At 42.0% G+C, this 23182-nt stretch overlaps 1 protein-coding gene across 4 annotated transcripts in view; it reads left to right on the plus strand.

Annotated features, from left to right (window-relative positions):
* Window positions 1–23182, plus strand: part of LOC106601252 (histone deacetylase 5) — an 85484-nt gene that overhangs the window by 17202 nt on the left and 45100 nt on the right. For 2 of the 4 annotated variants that reach the window (XM_082973717.1, XM_014193318.3), the window contains exon 1: window positions 11774–12915. The exons of 1 other annotated variant lie outside the window; for it this stretch is intronic. In XM_082973717.1, the coding sequence (XP_082829843.1) occupies window positions 12765–12915 (151 nt within the window). In that variant the 5' untranslated portion in view covers window positions 11774–12764. Of the gene's footprint in view, window positions 1–11773; window positions 12916–23182 lie in introns of those variants that run through there. One more of the 4 variants, XM_082973716.1, reaches the window with a different exon arrangement.

The raw sequence follows: 23182 nt of genomic DNA on the forward strand, positions 1-23182 counted from the left end.
CATCCTCCATTTGCTCCTATTACAGCCATTAAACTATGTAACTGTTTTAAAGTCACCATTGGCCTCATGGTGAAATCCCTGAGCGGTTTCCTTCCTCTCCGACAACTGAGTTAGGAAGGATGCCTGTATCTTTGTAGTGACTGGGTGTGTTGACACTATCCAAAGTGTAATTAATAACTTCACCATGCTCAAAGGGATATTCAATGTCTGCTTTTTTTACACATCTACTAATATGTGCCCTTTGCGAGGCATTGGAAAACCTCTCTGGTTGAATCTGTTTTGAAATTCACTGCGCGACTGAGGGACCTTTACAATTATCTGTATGTGTGGGCTACAGAGATGAGGTAGTCATTAAACAATGTTAAAGATGCACTATGCAGAAATCGCTCCACCTTTTTCCTGTTTGTTAAAATTCAAATAGTTTGCATAATTTCTGTTAATGACAAAACAAGTCTAGTGTAGAGAATCATTGTACCATTTTAAATCACTGTCAAAAAATATATTTTCCATAACAGTATTGTATTTTCTGCTGTTTGAAGATGATGTGCAAAAACAAAACTTAAAAACAGGAAGCATAGAAATAACTTGAATTTGGTTGGTTCTCCCAAAAAGTTACATTGCAGCTTTAAACACTTATTGCGCACAGAGCGAGTCCATGCAACTTATGACTTGTTAAGCACATTTTTACTCCTGAACTTAGGCTTTCCATAACAAAGGGGTTGAATACATTTGCCCCCAAAAATGAAAAAGATACCTCCACTTTGACATTATGGGGTATTGTGTGTAGGCCATTAATCTCAATTTAATAAATGGTTTTTAATTGTGTCTAAAACAACAAAGTGGAGAAAGTCGAGGGATGTTAATATGAATACTCTCTGAAGGGACTGTGTGTGAGATTTGTTAATGGGACGATGGCTACAACCATCAAACAAGTAGTAGTAGTTTTAAAGGATACACAACATTAGCTGAACTTAGCGTTCTATTTATCATTATTCAGGCAATTTATCGCAATATGGATTTTTGTCCATATCGCCCAGCTGTAGTGCTTTGGTTGGTCATATAATACGTACAATCTCCAATAGATGAGCCCTCCGTCGCTGGGCAAAGACACAATCACAGCCGTATTTACAATCAGTTTCTCTGTATAATGAGTTAAAACTAAGGGCTTCTATGTTCCTTTAGAACATGCTTGTTTCCAGAAAGGTTTTGACTCCGTTCCAATATGAGGGGCAAGTTCCTATCTTGACTGCAGGAACATATTGATTTGCATCAATCAACACAAGCTAAACCCACTGCTTACAGACACTCTATTTTCTTTCATTCATTGTCCTTCTTTCTCACAATCAGTTTTTTCCCAGTTTTTATAGGCTAGCCTATGAAGGCATTCTTTCATTACCATTTGTTATGATCAGTAGACCTTTCCACTTGCACAGTCCCGGTTATCCTGTATATGGGTTGAACATGGCAGTTTTTGTCATTGATAAGCAGATTGGAACGTTGTGGAGTAACATGCTATACATGATGTCAGAGCTCAGATTCTACGCTTCACAGCACTGTATCGGTTTTGACTGACAGCTATTATAAACTTGAGTGCCGTGCGTGACAAGTTTCCCTCATCCCGCCCGATAATTGGGCGACATTTGAAATTGTCTTGGTGAGGGAAACGCTGTATATGAGAGGAGTTGATGTGTTCTGAAAGATGAGACATTGAGTGTTTATAATATGGCTTTGATGTCATACAAGCAAACCAAACACCTGGGAATCCAAATGTGAACTTCACATTTCCATATTTGAAAACATCTAATTCACAGTATTAACGTTTATGATCGCTATGTTTGATCCAAAGTTACAAGGATGACTTGCGTTACATGCTGACTGAACCGGCCGTGTTGCGAGCGTCGCAGAATAAATTGAGTAGACAACACACGATTATTGTGTGAGTTCAAAATGGGTCAAAGATATCCAGCAAAGAAAAAGACATATGCATTTCTGGTAAAATAACAACCCAATGTTTATCATGTTTCATGTGTGTTTTTGATCTGTCCCCAAATGTAATATTGTTTGTTCACCTGCGTGTCATGAACACGTCTGATCGGGATAGACAATCAACATGCACACTTGGAGCTGGTTTGGTCAAGGTGTAATACCCTGGGTTGACCTGAACAGAATGAGCCTAGGTTTGTCGTAGTGTTCCGCGGCAAATTCACAATAACTTGAATGCACTCATGACTCCATTCTATGCGCACAAAAATTGCAATCCGTTTGTCTGAAGTGCCTTTTGAAAGCCTAGCACTGTAAGATTGTATTTTATGTTGGCAATATAATAAGCTTTCAAATGATTCCCCCCTGACCCAGATAGGGATTTTATATTTAAAAGTTTTGGGATTGCCTAAACAACAACCGGAATTGTGTGAAGGTGGGGACGCAGGGCTGTGTCCCAAACAAACTACAAGTGTGCTTGCCTCAGTTCCTCAATGGCAAAGCTAGGGTAGTTAAAAAAAAAGCACCTCTATAGTTGAAGGGTCTTTCCTTGTCATAAAAGTGCATTTGGAGAGGTGTGGACACTAGTTGGACCTCTCACTTAAACCCTTCTTGCACCTACTGCAATGAATATTCTTATTATGTAACAATGTATCCAGAGTATTTTCAGATTTCGTTATTGACAAATGCTGTGAAAAGTACAGTAAATGTACATACAATCAACAGTGTAATTTTTGGATTCAGACTTGTACCAGGTGAACTGTTTCCCATTTTCAAAGTGTTCTCTTTCAATTTTCTACCATGGTCATGCATATGCTTTTAAAAAAATGTAAATGTATCCATATAGGCCTATTCCCACAAGTTTAAGGGGTGAACAGTTGCATATTCCCCAAAATAAATGGTGAACTTGACAATGATTTGATTTTTCAATTACCTGATTTTTCTTTTCTAAATTACTTCGATCAATTAATATTCCAAATCGTCACTTATTTGTAACTCATCCACTTTTCTATGGCTATATTTAGCATACAGTGTTTACAATATGACTCACATCTTAATTGGAATCTCATTCAAGGAAGTAAATAGAGATGTCAATAATGCAGTATGAAATATTGACAGTTCAGCCTCTTAGAACTCCAAGTGTGGTAAATAACAAAGTTTTTCAGGATAAAGTTGTTATTATCTGAACATTTATTTTAATAAATAAAGGTGTGTCATCAGCTACAGCAGAACATTGCAGTTGGTGCTGAGCAGAGAATGAGTCATCACTGCGTTCTATTTGAGGAAATTGAATCTCTGTGAATCCTCATGTGTGTAGCTTCTATGTGTGAGCAAATTTGCACAATTGTAGTAAAAGTGAACCTCTTTCTGCTTTATTGATGTGAGTCAATAAACTAACCTTAAATTATAGATCTATCTACAGAACATTCAGAAATTATTCAGACCCCTTGACTTTTTCCACATTTTGTTACGTTACAGCCTTATTCTAAAATTGATTGAGGGGGGAAAAAAACAATCTACACAATACCTCATAATGACAAAGCAAATAAAGGTTTAGCCATTTTTGTCAATCTATAAAAAATGTATCACATTTACATAAGTATTCAGACCCTTTACTCAGTACTTCGTTGAAGGACCTTAATCAGCGATTACAGCCCCCTTGTCGTCTTGGTTATGATGCTACAAGCTTGACACACCTGTATTTGGGGAGTTTCTCCTGTTCTTCTCTGCAGATCCCCTCAAGCTCTTTCAGGTTGGATGGGGAGCGTCGCTGCACATTTATTTTCAGGTTTCTCCAGAGATGTTAAGGCTGGGCTACTCAAGGACATTCGGAGACTTGTCCCGAAGCCAGTCCTGCGTTGTCTTGGGTGTGTGTTTAGGGTCGTTGTCCTTTTGGAAGGTGATCCTTCACCCCAGTCTGAGGTCCTGAGCGCTATGGAGAAGGTTTTCATCAATGATCTCTCTGTACTTTGCTCGGTTTATCTTTCCCTTGATCCTGACTATTCTTCCAGTCCCTGCCGCTGAAAAACATCCCCACAGCATGATGCTGCCACCACCATGCTTCATCGTAGGGATTGTGCCAGGTTTCCTCCAGACGTGACGCTTGACATTCAGGCCAAAGAGTTCAATCTTGGTTTCATCAGACCCAGAGAATCTTGTTTCTCATGGTCAGAGTCCTTTAGGTGCCTTTTGTCAAACTCCAAACGGGCTGTCATGTGCCTTTTTTTACTGAGGAGTGGCTTCCGTTTGGCCACTCTACCATAAAGGCCTGATTGGTGGAGTGCTACAGAGATGATTGTCCTTCTGGAAGGTTCTCCCATCGCCACAGAGGAACTCGAGAGCTCTGTCAGTGACCTTCGGGTTCTTGGTTACCTCCCTGACCAAGGCCCTTCTCCACCGATCGCTCAGTTTGGCCGGGTGGCCAGCTCTAGGAAGAGTCTTGGTGGTTCTGAACTTCTTCCATTTAAGAAGATGGAGGCAACTGTGTTCTAGGGGATCTTCAATGCTGCAGCATTTTGAGAACCCTTCCCCAGGTCTGTGAAGCGACAATCTTGTCTCGGTGCTCTATGGACAATTCCTTCGTCCTCATGGCTTGGTTTTTGCTCTGACATGCACTGTCAACTGTGGGACCTTTTTTATATAAGTGTGTGTGTGTGTGTGTGCTTGTGCCTCTCCAAATCATGTCCAATCAATTTAATTTGCCACAGGTGGATTCCAATCAAGTTGTAGAAACGTCTCAAGGATGAACAATGGAAACAGGATGCACCTGAACTGAATTTTGTGTCTCATAGCAAAATATCTATGTGAATAAGGTTTTTATTTTCAATAAATTAATTGTTTTTGCTTTTCCATTTTGTGTGTGTGTGGATTTAAGTATTTTTTATTTATTTTTGCTCAATTTTAAAGTAACAAAATGTGGAAAGAGTCAAGGGATCTGAATACTTTCCGACTGAGCTGTGCGGGTGCATCACTTAAACACTGCGTATTCCAATTCTGCAGAAATTCATATTTAAAAAAATAATAACATGCCAAAAACCCCTGAAAGTTATAATTTAAAGGTCCCTCCTATTCCATTTCCTAATTATAACAAAGCCATTACATTGATATTTATTTTTTTATTAGTTGGTTATAAAATACAATTTAATTGGTCACATGCTACGTAGACAGTGGGTGTAGACTAACAGTGAACTGCTTACTTACAGGTCCTGATCCAATAATACGGAGTTAAAGAAAAATGTGTATAAAATGGTGAAATGAATAAAAAGAAAAGTACAAATAACATGGCTATAATTATGACTAGAGAATATCATGGCTATATACAGGGAGTAATAGAACCGAGTTGAAATGCAGGGGTATGAGGTAGCTATGTACTGTACATATACAGTCGGAAGTTTACAAACACTTATGTTGGAGTCATTAAAACTAGTTTTTCAACCACTCCACATTTCTTGTTAACAAACTATAGTTTTGGCCAGTTGGTTAGGACATCTACTTTGTGCACGAGACGAGTAATTTTTCCAACAATTGTTTAGACTGATTTATTTCACGTATAATTCACTGTATCACAATTCCAGTGGGTCAGAAGTTTACATACACTAAGTTGACTGTGCCTTTAAACAGCTTGGAAAATTCCAGAAAATGATGTCATGGCTTTAGAAGCTTCTGATAGGCTAATTGACATCATTTGAGTCAATTGTAGGTGTACCTGTGGATGTATTTCTAGGCCTACTTTCAAACTCAGTGCCTCTTTGCTTGACATCATGGGAAAATCAAAAGAAATCAGCCAAGACCTCAGGAAAAAAAAATTGTAGACCTCCACAAGTCTGGTTCATCCTTGGGCGCAATTTCCAAATGCCTGAAGGTACCACGTTCATCTATACAAACAATAGTACGCAAGTATGAACACCATGGGACCATGCAGCCGTCATACTGCTCAGGAAGGAGACGCGTTCTGCCTCCTACAGATGAACATACTTTGGTGCGAAAAGTGCAACTCAATCCCACAACAGCAAAGGACCCTGTGAAGATGCTGGAGGAAACAGGTGCAAAAGTATCTATATCCACAGTAAAATGAGTCCTATATCGACATAACCTGCAAGGCCGCTCAGCAATGAAGAAGCCACTGCTCCAAAACCGCCATAAAAAAGCCAGACTACGGTTTGCAACTGCACATGGGGACAAAGATCAGGCTTTTTGAAGAAATGTCCTCTGTTCTGATGAAACAAAAATAGGAGAGTTTGGCCATAATGACCATCGTTATGTTTGGAGGAAAAGGGGGGAGGCTTGCAAGCCAAAACACCATCCCAACCGTGAAGCACGGGGGTGGCAGCATCATGTTGTGGGGTGCTTTGCTGCAGGAGGGACTGGTGCACTTCACAAAATAGATGGCATCATGAGGGAGGAAAAGTATATGGATATATTGAAGCAACATCTCAAGACATCAGTCAGAAAGTTAAAGCTTGGTCGGAAATGGGTCTTCCCAAATGGACAATGACCCCAAGCACACTTACAAAGTTGTGGCAAAATGGCTTAAGGACAACAAAGTAAAGGTATTGGAGTGGACATCACAAAGCCCTGACCTCAATCCCAAGGAAAAGTTCTAGGCAGAACGGAAAAAGCTTCTGCGAGCAAGAAGGCCTACAAACCTGACTTAGTTACACCAGCTCTGTCAGGAGGAATAGGCCAAAATTCACCCAACTTATTGTGGGAAGCTTGTGGAAGGCTACCCGAAACGTTTGACCCAAGTTAAACAATTTAAAGTCAATGCTAGCAAATGCACTCAATTAGTATGTAAACTTCTGCCCCACTGGGAATGTAATAAAATAAATAAAAGCTGAAATCATTCTCTCTCCTATTATTCTGACATTTCAGTCTTTTAAAATAAAGTGGCATAAGACAGGGGAATTTTTACTAGGATTAAATGCCAGGAATTGATAAATTGACTAAATGTATTTGGCTAAGGTGTATGTACATTTCCGACGTCAACTGAAGGTAGGGGTCCAGTGACTAGCGGCAGCTTATGTGGTGTGTAAAGTATTAGTATTCTTGGAAAAATCTATAGTTACAAATCACAATATTAATTTGACGACACTGATATTTTTCTACTGTTGGTAGATTTAGCTAGCGCTAGTCGTCTGTACCTGTGCCACAACTCCTGTATTTTTATCCTATAGCTTGTTCTCAAACTTATTTTTAAATAGTGAGCCAATATGTTTAGAGCAAATTTATTTCCCTGACTGATCAAAACTCGTCTTCTCATTCTCTCTCGTCTCTCTGCAGCAGACATGGTGAGCAGTATGTTTGGAACATCAAATTGCAATACATATATTGGCATCTAAGTATCGTGATATCTTCCCTGGCAAAAGGTCCCTGGCAATTCCCAGCCCTATTGGTTATGTGGGCAAAGAAGCATTTTTGACCAAATTGGGAAATTACAAATTCATCCTCTGTTTCTTGCAGTTATCTGTTAGTGAAATATAATCTCTGTAACCGTTAGTTTTTTCCTAATTACCATTAAGTTCATAGGGGAGTTCCGCTCAGCGTTAGAGCACATTTGAAGTTAACCTCACTTCTCTGACACTGGTGGTGTCGGTTCTGCATTTGCGCGCCCTGACGTCTGTGTTGGGTCAGGGCCCGGTCCTCAGCGGGGCAGTTATGACGCACCTCTCACAGTAAACTCACCCACTGAGGAAGTGTGAATGGGAACGTCTCGTAAAGGTTTTTCATGGAACTGACTCATTGGAGGCCTATCCTGCAATTGCTCGCAGTCGGTCGTCTCTCGTGTTAAATTTTTTTTTTTTAAGTTATTTTTATTTATGAATTTTTTATTTTTTTGCTTGTCCTCTTTTGTATTTTTTTTTGTTACGGCTTGCATGACTATATTTCATTGTCTCTCTGCTGCTTCGCTTTAATTTTGATATTGACATGCAGGAGGTTTCCACTGGTCTTTAGCTTTGGGATTCCTTCCTCGTGTGTGCTCTCGCTCTCTCGCGTGTGTGAGATATCTGTGAATTCAAGACCAGACGTTGTCCTTTACAGTCTTGAGAATTCTCTAGAACCTTCCTAGATTCAGGTTGAATAACCTCCAGAACATTACCATTTGTCTTTCGCACTGTTGAGTCGTTGATACAGCCTAGCCCAGGGCTATTCAACTATATTCTTAAGGGGGCCAGATGTAACAAAATAAAAGTGAATTGCAGGCGAGCCAGACATTTTCCACATGTGACTGTTCTTCGGAAGAACTGTATAACATTTTTAAAAAAGAATAACGTGCACACACCAATAAAGCACTTTTCTTAAAATTAAATGTTGCAAAAAGTAATTGGGGACGAAGTGGAGGGCGCTCAACCAAAGTAAGTTGAGGTGCAACAAACATTTTTCTCATCATTGAAAAGAGAAAGGCGCACCGCTCACTTACTATTTTAACTATTAAAAGATAAGGATCTGCCACTTAAAAAAATATATTTTAATTTTCATCTAAAATGACATGTACCCAAATCTAACTGCCTGTTACTCAGGCCCTGAAGCAATGATATGCATATTCTTGGTACCATTTGAAAGGAAACACTTTGAAGTTTGTGGAAATGTGAAAAGATCATAGGAGAATATAACACAATAGATCTGGTAAAAGAGTATACAAAGAAAAACCAACCGTTCTCTTGTTTTTTTTGTTGGTATTATCTTTGAAATGCCGTAATGAGTCCATAATGTATTATTCCAGCTGCAATTTAGATTTTGGCCACTAGATGGTGGCAGTGTATGTGCGAAGCTTTAGACTGATCAAATGAACCATTGTATTTATGTTCAAAATTGTCAAGACTGCCCAAATATGCCTAATTTGTTTAACTTTTCATGTTCAAAACTGTGCAATCTCCTCAAACAATGGCATGGTATTATTTCACTGTAATAGCTACTGTAAATTGGACTGTGCAGTTAGATTAACAATTTAAGCTTTCTGCCAATATCAGATATGTCTATGTCCTGGGAAATGTTCTTGTTACTTACTTCCTCAGGCTAATGCGATTTAGTATATGTTAGCTTAACTGTCCCGTGGAAGGGACACACCGATACCGAAGAAGTTTTTAAAGGTTGTCATTTTAAAATCTGAAAACTAAACATCTCAATAAATAACACAAACATATGTCATCAGGTAATGACAAATTCCAGTCTGAAGGAAGTATTCTTTGGTGTTTTCTGAGTCTCAGAGGGAAACGTAAGGCACATGTGTTCTTGAATCATATAGTTCAGGAGTAGGGTCATAATATTTTGTTTAGACTGTTCAAATGATAGAGCCAACTTCATATGAACAAAAAATAGACGCTAGAAACTACACTATAGACAACCACCATAGTACTTGTCATTTTGGCACTGAATGTCTGTACTCTGGCAGGGATTAAAAAAAAAAATCAGGTCTTTAAAAAAAATTTATGTTCAAAATTGATCACAGGGCTAAATGAATAAATGGGCCGTTTCTGGGGCGCCAGTAGAATTGCCCTGGCCTTTTAAGACTGCAGAGGAGTGCAGTCTTGAGATTAATCTCCTCAGTTAGAGCCCAGCTTGATCCACAGCCCAAGATTTACAAAACCTCAGTTTGTTCAGCGTGTTTTGCCTCCCTCCAGGTTTCTTGCAGGTGAGGGGTGTCTATTTGGATTGGTTGGCTCTTAATTTGGTCAAGCCCAGCTTACGCCAAACAGAGGGCCTCTGTCAAACAAAGTTAGCCGCCAAAGTCCTTGACATTAACTGCGCAAGTTCATCCTATGCCCAAAAAAATTACAGAAAAAAACCGTTGCGGCCTCTTCCCACCCCTCCTCTATTTGCCTCAAGCTAATATAACCCAATGTACGTCAGGAAGCCAGAAAGATACATCCACCTATAAATAATGGGGGTGAGTGGAGAGTAATGGCAGGAGAAGAGGTTGGATGAGAGTTTTGGCAATGCACAAACTGCTGCTCTACGCTTTCCTCCAATGCTACGATATGTAGCTGGACCCCACTCCTTTTGTCAGGTGAGCTTAGAATTCTCTCAAACTGCCTTCTAGCCAATTGTAATCATGGTCGTTTGGAGTGGCAGGTGGTGCATCCAGTCTATTCACAGCTTAGAGAGCCACAGTTGATCGGAGCTGGTCTGACCTGGTTGCCCAATGGGGCAGCCCAGTGGCAGAAGTAAAAAAAAATATATAATAAATATGCACTTGGCTCTTGTCAATATGCCAAGCAGCAACTGTCTAACCTTTTCTTCTAAGTAAGACTGACTTTCGTTTTGAATTTGTGTTTGTGATGCGTTTCAACGAGGCTTGTGGTCGGACCTACTGGTCAAGGAGAAGGAGGATGCTTCTTAATTTGCATGCATCACTATAGTGAAGGAGATTTAACACACACACACACACACACACACACACACACACAGTTTGGCTACACATATTAATAGGGAGCATTTCAGTTGGCACGGATGGAAAGTCCTATCACATCTGCTGTGGTCCAGTGGGGACTGGAGAAAACCCCCTCTTTGATGGGTCCCTGGCCAAGTCCCTCATAACCATTTGAGTTTAAAATGGCACTATGACCATCTGAGAATAAAGTGGCTAACATAGCCAGGAATGGCTGACTTGGGATTCCTGGTGCAATGTCATCCATTGTTTCACTCCAATCTGAACACAGCAGGCCATTAACAGTTGTTTATTAGCCCAGCTGCTGCCCTTGGTGGAGTCAGACAATATTATGTAAGAAGTGTGTGTTATCAATTGCGGGTATTTGATTCTGAATCATTTGGCAGTATTGTTTATATGTAGGTTACAATGTTTGATTCGACACATTGATGGTACAATTTGAATATGTATGAAAAATTAAGTTGCAACTTTATTTTCTTGCACATTTTGTCCTGCTGGTTAGTACTTAGTCTAGCCTGTAAATGTAAGCCTAATGGCTACTCATCCAGAAGCCGTGTGGCTCAGTTGGTAGAGCATGGTGTTTGCAACGCCCAGGTTGTGGGTTCGATTCCCACGGGGGACCAGTACGGGGGGAAAAAATGTATGAAATGTATGCATTCACTACTGTAAGTCGCTCTGGATAAGAGCGTCTGCTAAATGAAAAAAAATTTAAATGTCTAACTCATGAAATAACTTTTGAACATAACTGGTGCAACAAATTGTGCTACGCTTGACATCTGTGGATAGATTGCTTCAGTCTAACCCACTTGTGTTGGTGGAATGGCGACCCGAGCGAGCTGTTGACGCAGTTAGGCTCGATAATAAATACTTAGATTTACCCCTAATGGGCAGAAGCATTTGGTGCTAGCAAAGCTTTTCCGATCATTTGCAGGATGTGAGTGTTTAACTGACTTTGTGTCTGCCTACATTAGCCATTTTACTTGTCAGTCCTCACACTTCAAGGTTCCAATGGTGGCACTGTACCCCCCCCCCCTCCCCTCCATCAGCAACCCTCCCTCGGGGGATAGCGTGCCAATGGTGGCACTGTATCCCCCACCCCCCTCGGCACTGGGAACAGTGCTCGATTGGCCCAGTGCTATTTGAATGAACAAGGTCCCCTCCTTTCCCTCTCCTCTCTCTCCCTCCCTCTGCCTTCTCAAACACCCTCAGCTCTCGTCTCTATTTATAGCCCTAGCCCCTCCCCTGCCACTCGGCAGCTATTTCCAGCCGTCCTGAGCAGCCTAGTCTGTTTGTAAACTCAGTAGCGCTCCTCTTCTACCTCTGTGCTCCGCAACACAGGAGGGGGGGGGGGGGGGGGTTGGGTAGAAGTTACCGGAAAAATAAACAAACAGGAGAAAAATAAATAAAAAAGGAGATTTAGGCTAGGGGACAACCCCTTTTTGGAAAGACGCTGCAGGTTTTAATTCGTTTACCACTGGTTGAGGTGATGGGTGGTTCTGGCACGTTCTGACTGCTTTCTCCTCTGTGGCAGATGCAGAGTGCAGCAGCGCTGCCTTTGTGAAGAGAACAAGGAAAGGAGGAGGACACGCTGCAGTAGGAGGAGAGACTAGGAGGCTAACATTCAATGCCGTCAACAAAAGTCTACCTCCCGAGCACCGTCTACACAACCTCCTAGTGATCTATCTTCAGCTTCTCACTCTCTCCCCCTCTTCTCTATCTCGCTCCTCCTTCTCACTCTCTCTCCCCCTTCTCTATCTCGCTCCTCCTCCTCACTCTCTCTCCCCCTTCTCTATCTCGCTCCTCCTTCTCACTCTCCTCTCGCCATTCGCTGATCTCTCCCGTGGCGCTCTCAGATCTTCGCCGACGCAGTGACAGCCAGACTTGAGCTGACTGTGTCCACGTCTACTCTGCTTGCGACACAGACGACTGGTGCTTTTTGGATGAGATTCACTCTGCCTTTTTTTGCCTGCTATTTATTTTCCACAGCTTGACAGTTTTTCATATGTGGTGTTTTGAGAAGGCTACGTAACTCCAAGAGGGCGGTGTGTATTTTAACTTTGCTCCTCTGAGTGTTTCAGTGCTGGTCTACTCGCCACTGGCCAAACGACTTGTTTTGTTTCTTCTGTAGCCTGTGCTGGGAACGACTCTCACTGTTCACCTGGAGACACTGCAGTTCTGTTTGAGCCATGGAACTTCAAGGATCTCTCTCCTTCATCAGTTGTTTCATCTCTAGAGGAGGAATTCTGGAGTTTTCTTTAAAGATCTAAGAGGGATTTCGCAGTGTTCACCTTCTCATCTAGTCCAAGGTTTTTTCTCATTTTCTGCAACTGAAACGTGCCTGGATAGTGTTTTTTTTTTTTTCCCCCCATATGTATTGGAAGGACACCCTTGCACTGGCATGCTTTTAAGGCCCACTGTGCCGGGGCTGTGCGCAATGTTGCAGACCATCTATGAGACCGAGTCCTGCTTCTCCTCAGACACTGTGTCCAGCAGGGAGCAACCTCTGGAGCTGCTGCCCCCGTCCCAAGTGTCTGCCATGCCCAGTGCTGGTGAGTCATACAGGGGGTTGAGGGCAGGGGAAGGGTGGGTGCATGTCTGAGCACCTGAGAGGATGTCATTTTTTTTGTAGGACTTGTTGTTGTGACTAGAGGTGTAGTGTGTTTGTCTGTCACTCCATGTTATTGTTGAAGCTGCTTTTGAGGGAAGGACTTTTTAAAAGGAATGCATAGAAACTGACTACGGCCGCTCAAGTTTTGGACTCAGTCTTCTACAGCTTCTATGTCCTAGTGTGCGCTGAGAGGACGGGGGATGGATTTACTGCTCACCCGTGCTTAAATCAACACAGCGGAACGGCTATAGAGCAGCATGTGGGTGGTTCTCTTGCATATGCTCCCCTTGTTTACCCAACACCTGTTCAAATAAGTGGATGTGCACATTTCCTTTGGTTTTCTAACCTTCATGAATTGTCCCGCTGGCACTGACCTTGGTATGGTCAATTTGTGAAGAACATGACAGGATAGTGCTGACATTTTGATTTGGTAATGGTGATTTTAAACAGCTATTAGAATCTGGGACAGGACCTTTTTGGGGACTTTACCTGGTTTGTGTTTTCATGTAAAATAGGTCCTAGATGGATGGGTAGATAATACGCTAGGCAAAGGCTGTATCTTTAAGGTGTTTCCTATAACAACAATGAGCATACATGTTCTATCATGTCAAGGACTATGCTCAAGATAAACTACGCATCCAGATGTTCTCCCCACTTTACAGCTACAAAGTATTTCAGGATTTGACATTTAGTGGGTCAGCAATTTGGGGGATACATTTACATTTGAGTCATTTAGCTCAGTTGGTGTATTCATCTTAAGATGGCTAGGTTGGACAACCACATGTCATATAGTACATTTGTCCTCAAAGTAGCTATCAGCAAAGTCGGCGCTAGTAAGGGGGGAAAAGTAGTGTGAGTTAGTTTACAAAATGTACCAAGGTTTTTCTGCTCCCAGACTGTCTTGACACCTTGTACTTTAATCCTGTGGAAAGTTTTAGTAACTTTTGTAGAATTTCCCTTGAAGTGTGAGGTGCTATTGAGGGTGTTTTTGCTCAGGTTTGTTAACACCAGCCTGTTACAAAAACTAGACCCTGTGAATGGAGGTCTTTGTTGCCCACTGAGACGCAGTAGACAAGGCCTTAACGCGTAACATGTTTATATAAAGCTCCACCACCAAGACCACAGGAAATAGAAGGAATGCCAGGTCCTTTGATCGGCTCAACCAGGATCATAAAGTGACGGGGACCTGACCTGCGGCAACAATGGTTACCCTCCACCGGAAGCTTCCTGGCTGCACCAGTTTTAGCAATGTTACCGTTGCTCAGTCCAGACAAATAGGTTTTATGATGATCCAACCTCACATGATATAAGTGGTTTGGTCCATCTGATATGGGCTTTGTAAATGTTACTGTTTCTCCAGACATACACTAACGTTCAAAATTTTGGGGTCGCTTAGAAATGTCCTTGTTTTTGAAGAAAAGCAACAAAAAAAATCCATTAAAATAACATGAAATTGATCAGAAATACAGAGACATTGCTAATGTTGTAAATTACTATTGTAGCTGGAAACGGCTGAATTTATTTTTAAAATGAATATATACGTAGGCGTACAAAGCCCCATTATCAGCAACCATCACTCCTGTTTTCCAGTGGCATGTTGTGTTAGCTAATCCAAGTTTATCATTTTTAAAAGGCTAATTGATAATTAGAAAACCCTTTTGCAATTATGTTAGCACAGCTGAAAACTGTTGTTCTGATTAAAGAAGCAATAAAACTGTCCTCCTTTAGACTAGTTGAGTATCTGGAGCATCAGCATTTGTGGGTTCGATTACAGGTTCAAAATGGCCAGAAACAAAGAACTTTCTTCTGAAACGCGTTGTTCTGAGAAATTAAGGCTATTCCATGCGAGAAATTTCCAAGAAACTCAAGATCTCGTACAACGCTGTGTACTACTCCCTTCACAGAACAGCGCAAACTGTCTCTAACCAGAATAGAAAGAGGAGTGGGAGGCCCCGGTGCACAACTGAGCAAGAGGACAAGTACATTAGTGTGTCTAGTTAGAGAAACAGGCGCCAAACAAGTCCTCAACTGGCAGCTTCATTAAATAGTTCCCGGAAAATAGAAATGTCCTTGTTTTCCAAGTGGCCCCAAACTTTTGAACGGTTGTGTATGATAATCCAACCTCACGATATCAGTGACTTTAAGGCTATTGGGCTCCATAACTGGTGTTGACCATTCTAATCGGCTAGAGGTGAATCTATGCCCTTGCTCCTTCTATATGTATTGAGACTAATCTGCCATTTACTCCATGATGTGAACTGTGGTTATATGTAGCAGATGTACGACTGTCTACCCTATACCTTTTAATGGCTTGCCTTTGTTTCTGTGCCTGGTGTATTTGTTTGCGTGTGTCAGCTGCATGCAGTAAGCTGTTTTGATACTGGAGAGAAAAAAATGTCTCCTCAGGTGACGTGTGTGTGTGTTGGTTTGACTATCACTGTGGACAACAGATGGCTCTGTCTGATTTTAAGTGGGCATTATAGTTTACAGGGAAAGGCTTTGTGTGCATGGTGCGACTGACACACAACCAGTGCAGTGGACTCTTCCTGCATATGACAATATATTCGTTTTTTTGTCTTATCCCAAATCTCATGACCACAATCTTCTCGCTGCAACTCCCCAACGGGCTCGGAGAGGCGAAGGTCGAGTCAGCCAGCTTGCAAGTGCCCGGCCCGCTACAAGGAGTCGCTTGAGCGAGAGGAGTCAAGTTAATCCCTCCTGGCCAAACTGTCCCCTAACCCGGACGAAGCTGGGCCAATTGTGCGCCGCCCTACGGGACTCCCGGTTGTGACACAGCCTGGGAATGAACCCCAGGCTGTATTGACGCCGCAACTCTGCGATGCAGTGCCTAAGACCGCTGTGCCACTTGGGAGGCCTGGCAATATTTTGTATTAATCAAACCTTGATTTAGATAATGGAAAAGCAGCACTTACTGCTGCAGATCAGAGGGAATCATTTGGGATTAGATGGATTACAGATTTGCAATTGAATGGGTGACTGAATGAATTTGCAGCAACCAGATACCTGACCCTGTCAAACCTGCCGTTCTGTTTCAGACAAAATCACACTGACATTCTTAAAAGAAGAAATCAACGATGAGTAAACTCCTTAGTAGGGTGGCAATTAAAGCTAGGTGATAGGTGAGCTAAATAAACTAGTTTTGTCACTGGCTTGGTCTCCTGAAAATCCTCCTGTAATTATATAACTTACAGAGTTGTTGACATGTTTATGCCCACAAACTAGGCTACATGTCCTGTATTTTAACAATCAGCATCAGACATTTCATTTTTAGAAGTATATTTAAGAGATGTTCAGACTTATTCAATGTTTACTGTATTTCAAGCTGATTCAAGTGATTTAACAGTAAACTGCACATTCTTCAGCACAACAATAACTCTTCAAATTGTATTTGTCACATGTGCTGAATGCAACAGGTGTAGATCTTACTGTGAAATGCTTGCTTGCTTACTTACAAGCCCTTAACCAACAATGCCGTTCAAGAAAGAGTTCAAATATTTACTTAATAAATAAAAAATCTAAAAGTAACACAAATTACATAACAATAACGAGGCTATATATTGGGGGTATCGGTACTCAGTCAATGTGCGGGGGTACAAGTTAGTCGGTAATTTGTACATGTAGATAATAAGCAGCGAGTAGCAGCAGTGTAAAATCAAAGGGGGGGTTCAATGTAAATAGTCCGGGTGGCCATTTTGATTAATTGTTCAGCTTATGGCTTGGGGGTAGAAGCTGTTAAGGAGCCTTTTGGACCTAGACTTGGTGCTCCAGTACTGCTTTTTGTACGGTAGCAGAGAGAACAGTCTATGACTTGCCTAGTATAGAGGTCCTGGATGGCAGGAAGCTTGGCATCAGTGATGTACTGGGCCGTACGCACTACCCTCTAGCACCTTACGGTCAGTTGCCGAGCAGTTGGGGACCCATGCCACATCTTTTCAGTCTTTTCAGGGGAAAAGGTGTTGTGCCCTCCTCACAACTGTCTTGTTGTGTTTGGACCATGATCGTTCATTGGTGATGTGGACACCAAGGAACTTGAAACTCTCGACCCGCTCCACTACAGCCCCGTTAATGTGGGCCTGTTCGGCCCTCCTTTTCCTATAGTCCACGATCAGCTTCTTCGTCTTGCTAGACTTGGGAGCAGCATACACTTGGAGATCTGATCTTGGCTTGGAGGTCTATATCATCATTAGGCTATATCATTGTAACACAGAATGTGAAATCACTGGCATGCAAACATGAATCTGTTTCTCCCTCCTGGTCATTTCACTTGAACATGATGACATTCAGTGATCAGCCTGTGACTTCATTTTGATATCTCCCTCTACCTGCAGCTGGCTGTCACCACCCTCCACTTTGCCTTGTACAGAGGTCAGATGTCTATGCTCACTGGATGAGGTAGAACATTGATTTGTTCCAGTTTCTTTGAATGATGCTGCGGTGATGTCAACAATGGGTTGATGTGGCTTATATGGGGCCTAGAACAAGGTTGCTAGGACACAACACACTTTCACAGTCATGCCTTTTAACCAATTGGTTTAGTGGCACAATGTGCTTTGTCACAGTTATGCCTCAGTCACTAGTCACTACCTTGTAATTGTTCACTGCCCTGGTCCTCCTTTGGCCCATGTGTCAGGAAGTGATCACAGTAATCACATGATGCAAATTGTACACGGTTGTAAAATGTTCTTCTTTAAAAGACTGTCAATTAATCATGCTGAGAAGGCAATAGGCTGGTATTGAAACTTGAGTTCAGTTATTGCCAACTGTGTCATGACTGTTGCAGTCCAGCTATACAGATGGTCCTTTTAAAGCCCTCCATGTTCTGAGGCTCTGGGCCGGTTGCTTCGTCAAACCGGTTTTGGAGTTTGCGGATGTTTTTCTTAGAGCAGGGTATATGCTAGCGCTAGGCTACGCACTGCTGCTGGGGGCTGCCCACAACCCTCACTGCAACAAGGACCTGTAATTATGAGCAGTCAAGTGCAGACGTATGCGTCTGAACTGTGATCCAACCAGGAATCACTAGGGCCTTTCATGTGGTCCAGATCCTTATTGAGATGGAATGTTTGATAGTCCCGTTTACACCGACAACCCCTTTCTGAAACAACCCATGATCCCACCATTAGCCCTCATTCTTCCACACTATGCAGGCAAGGTACTAGGCTTGGCTGGTTCCTTGGATATGATGATTGGTAGTTTGAATAGGAGCTAATTTAGTAGACCTAACCTTTTTAGAAATCCTTGATTTTAGTTTCAATTTGCCATGCTGGAATTAGGTGTGCCTTGTGATAGGCCTAATTAAGGGGTTGTCTTAAAAAAGCCTCTTGTCGTTTAGTCATACTCTGCTTGATTTGTTGTGGTCCTTGTTCTGACGGATCCAAAATGGCTTAGTCCATTCAAACCGCATTATGAATCATATGGGGCCTTGGGTAACAGTTTTATGAATTTTGAATGTTCTGTGTACATTTTCAGTTTCAAGATGGATGCAAGAGTTATGCAAGGGGATGTGAGGGGTAAAAATGTATGGAGGGATTGACTGAGCAGGCCTGCTGTTTTCTAGCTGTCCTGTACAGGAGTCTGTCATAGTCTACTCCCCACAAGTAGAGGACCTTTCCTACCCACCAAATTGATGTGTGGGGGAACATTCACAATATTATTTGAGTACTAAGTTTGTTTCCTAGAGGCTGCTAAATTAAGACACATTTAAATATGGCATTGCCCCCCCCCCCCCCCCCCGTCGTCACAACCAGGGCTTGTCAACCCGCAGCACTCTCCCCCCTCTTATGTTCCAGTGCTATAATGAACGCCCAGGCATGTCACGCCTGTTTACCAGCCCCGTGCTGTGCCCCCACCCATGTCTGGGATGGTGGAGTTGGGTGTGTGTGTTTTGTACCTGTGTGGTGTGTTCCCAGACAATCATCTCTTTCCTTACCTACATTGCTACCTGCCCTGCACTCCACAATCAACGGGATGTGTCACAGGCACTGTCCTGGAACTGTCTTCACCTCAGCTGGCTGTCATGAAGCATTACCTACTGACCAACAGTCTCTGACAACCTTCGCTCTAGATATGCTATGTTGTTGAGCTGACTAGATTATAATTAGACATAACGTAATAACAAAAAGGCTTATTGTGTAACTTATTCCACCTGTCTTGGTCAATTAGAAGTCATATCTGCTGAATCCTTTCTCTTAATCAACTCTTATCTAAAATAATTTCAGATTGTGATAGGCCATAACCGATCAGAAATCCTTATACATCAATTATAGGAATGTACAAACATTTTATCCCATACTAATGCTAGAAATATCGCAATAGGAGTCTACTCTTCTTACCTGATATTGTTAGTCGTAGTAATTAGAGTAGAGTCATATTATGGCAGGCGGGGGTATATTTAGAGGCAGGATATTATTGCAGAAAGCAGTCTTGTGAGTGCGCGCACACAACCGTTCAAATGTTTGGGGTCACTTAGAAATGGCCTTTGTTTTCCATGAAACCATACATGAAATGAGTTGCAAAATGAATGGGAAATATAGTCAAGACGTTGACAAGGTTATAAATAATGATTTTTAATTGAAATAATTGTGTCCTTCAAACTTTGCTTTTGTCAAATAATCCTCTAGTTGTAGCAATTACAGCCTTGCAGACCTTTGGCATTCTAGTTGTCAATTTGTTGAGGTAATCTGAAGAGATTTCACCCATGCTTCTTGATGCACCTCCCACGAATTGGATTGGCTTGATGGGCACTTCTTACGTACCATACGGTCAAGCGGCTCCCACAGCAGCTCAATAGGGTTGAGATCCGGTGACTGTGCCGGCCACTCCACTATAGACAGAATACCAGCTGACTGCTTCTTCCCTAAATAGTTCAGAGCTGTGCTTTGGGTCATTGTCCTGCTGTAAGAGGAAATTGGCTCCAATTAAGCAGTGTCTGTTATTTTGCCCATCATAATCTTTTTATTGGCTAGTCTGAGAGATGGCTTTTTTTTACAACTCTGCCTCGAAGACCAGCATCCCGGAGTCGCCTCTTCACTGTTGACTTTGAGACTGGTGTTTTGCAGGTACTATTTTAATGAAGCTGCCAGTTGAGGACTTGTGAGGCATCGGATTCTCAAACTAGACACACTAATGTACTTGTCCTCTTGCTCAGTTGTGCACCGGGTTCTCACACTCCTCTTTTTATTCTGGTTAGAGCCAGTTTGCACTGTTCTGTGAAGGGAGTAGTACACAGCGTTGTATGAGATCTTCAGTTTCTTGGCAATTTCTTGCATGGAATAGCCTTCATTTCTCAGAACAAGAATAGACTGACGAGTTTCAGAAGAAAGTTCTTTGTTTCTGGCCATTTTGAGCCTGTAATTGAACCCACAAATGCTGATGCTCCAGATACTCAACTAGTCTAAAGAAGGCCAGTATTATTGCTTCTTTAACTTCTTATGGGCAGGTGGGACGGTAGAGTCCCACCTGGCCAACATCCGGTGAAATTGCAGAGCGCGAAATTCAAACGACAGTATTATAAATATTTAACTTTCATAAAATCACAAGTGTAATACATCAAAATAAAGCTTAACGTCTTGTTAATCCAGCCGCTGTGTCAGATTTCAAAAAGGCTTTACGGCGAAAGCAAACCGTGCGATTATCTGAGGACAGTGCCCTGCATACAAACACATGAAAAACATATTTCAACCAGGCAGGTGCGACACGAAAGTCAGAAATATATCAAAAATGCCTTACCTTTTGATCTTCCTCTGTTGGCACTCCAAAAGGTCCCAGTTATATCACAAATGGTCCTTTTCTGTTCGATAATGTCCTTCATATCCATAACTCAGTTTAGCTGGTGCGCTTCAGTCAATAATCCACCCAGTTTCCCTCCATCAAAATGCACACAAAATGAATCCCAAACGTTACTAAAACTTTTCCAAACAAGTCAAAAAACGTTTATAATCAAACCTTAGGTACCCTAATACGTAAATAAACGATAAAATGTAAGACTGAATCGTTATTGTCTTTACCGGAGAAAAATACCAAAGAACGCGGTCTCTTCCAAGCGCTTGGAAACACAACAGCCAAAATTGGAGCCACCTAGAAAAACGACCATTTCTGGCTCATTTTTCCAAAAACCAGCCTGAAACTCTTTCTAAAGACTGTTGACATCTAGTGGGAGCCCTAGGAACTGCAATCTGGGAGGACTTGTCATTATTTTAAAAAAAGTGATAGCCATTGAAAATAGGGGTAGGCTGATTTAAAAATAAATAAATAATAATAAATAAAAAAATAATTGGGGGGTGGTTTGTCCTCGGGGTTTCGCCTGCCATATCAGTTCTGTTATACTCACAGATAATCTTAACAGTTTTAGAAACTTTAGTGTTTTCTATCCAAATCATATGCATATCCTAGCTTCTGGGCCTGAGTAACAGGCAGTTTACTTTGGGCACGCTTTTCATCTGGACGTCAAAATACTGCCCCCTACCCAAGAGGTTAATCAGCGCCACAGTTTTTTTTTTAATATTTTTTTTTAGCTGTGCTAAAATAATTGCAAAAGGGTTTTCTAATGATCAATTAGCCTTTTTTTAAATGATAAACTTGGATAACACAACGTGCCATTGGAACACTGGAGTAATGGTTGCTGAAAATGGGCCTTTGTACGCCTATATAGATATTCCATTAAAAATCTGCTGTTTCCAGCTACAATAGTCATTTACAACATTAATGTCTACACTCTATTTCTGATCAATTTGATGTTATTTTAATGGACCATTTCTTTAAACATTTTCGTTAAAAAACAAGGACCTTTCTAAGTGACCCCAAACCTTTGAATGAGTGTGTGTGTGTGAGAGGTCAGGTGATATTGTATAGACCTCTATGAAGCCCTAGGTTCCCCAGAGGTGTGTGTGTGTGTGTGCATAAGCTGAAGATATTTTTCCCTATGAATTTTGGTTTCCAGACCAAACCTGGATACAACTATTGATGCTCCCCTCCTAGCATTCAAAAGCCCTAGACAGGCCCGATACAATGATGTGCAGTTTTGCCCGACATACCCGGGACGGGGATGCAGGACTACCTCAATAGGAAGTGTCCCATGGGTAGCGTGGGGGTGCACTGATGCATTCATCCTGGCTGACACCAGAGACGCCCTGGCGGACCCGCTGTCCCAAGACTCTCGATACCCACACAGAGTCCTCTGCAGCGGGCCAGGGAACTCCAGTTGGGACTCGATCTGCTCTCCGAATATTGATTCATGCATTTGTGCTGAAACTGTCACTGAGCGGAGCTCCCTCTGGGAGGGACCAGAGTCCTCTTAGCATGTTTTGCCTCCTGCATGTGATCCCAAGGACTGGCTTTTAATATCTGTTTGAAGGGCAACTGTTATAAAATGTATATCCAGCAGAAAGAGAGAATGTTAGGGTGTGTTGTCTGCATGTGTTATTGTGGGGTTGGACAAATTATCTTGGGCATCCGAGGTTAGTGGTTCGCAGCAATTGACTACATTACAAATGTGGTGACTATTCAAACCCAAATAGTATGGCATTGTATCAGTATGTTCCGTGGGCACCCGAGATGCCAAGGAGGGCAGAATGCTTTGCTGTTGAATCCAGCGGGAGGTGGCACACTTCAACCTCTCTTGGTTCTTGTCTCCAGTACACTGGTATCACGTGTTTCTGTGTGTGACCATGTAACTTGATCCTGCAGCAAACTCCACTGTTGTGGCTGAGAAGCACAGAGGCCACAGGGGTTCTATTTTAGCTCAGAGAAAGTCAGACTTCATTAAAGGCTGGAGCTATTTATATCGCTGACAAATAAAGTTGTGTGAATCCTGAAGGGGCCCATGATCACTGCTTTGAGCCCAGGGGGATTTGTGAGGGGGATGGTGCCCTTTTTTTTCAGCAGATAGGCAGCTGAAGGACTTTCTCTGGATCAGGCCACAATGACACACACATTAATATCAAGAGGCCTTTACTGGCTTGGTTATGCCCAAGAGAAACAAATTAAGGTTGAGGTCTGTGATTTATGAATAGAATTGTTTCAATACAAATGTTTTCCTTGGAAGCTTCCAGGGCTCCCTTAAGAGTGTGTGACACACTAGATTTTGAGATTCAAAACAAAAAAACTCACTTATGTTTCAGGGATTTTCTTTGTAAAATGTGCCACTGCTAATACGCAGCTGCAGCTTCTCAGAGGGATCATATTATTTCTAA

This window comes from Salmo salar, chromosome 03 (genome assembly GCF_965601325.2).
Source record: "Salmo salar chromosome 03, fSalSal1, whole genome shotgun sequence".
Taxonomy (NCBI): domain Eukaryota; kingdom Metazoa; phylum Chordata; class Actinopteri; order Salmoniformes; family Salmonidae; genus Salmo; species Salmo salar.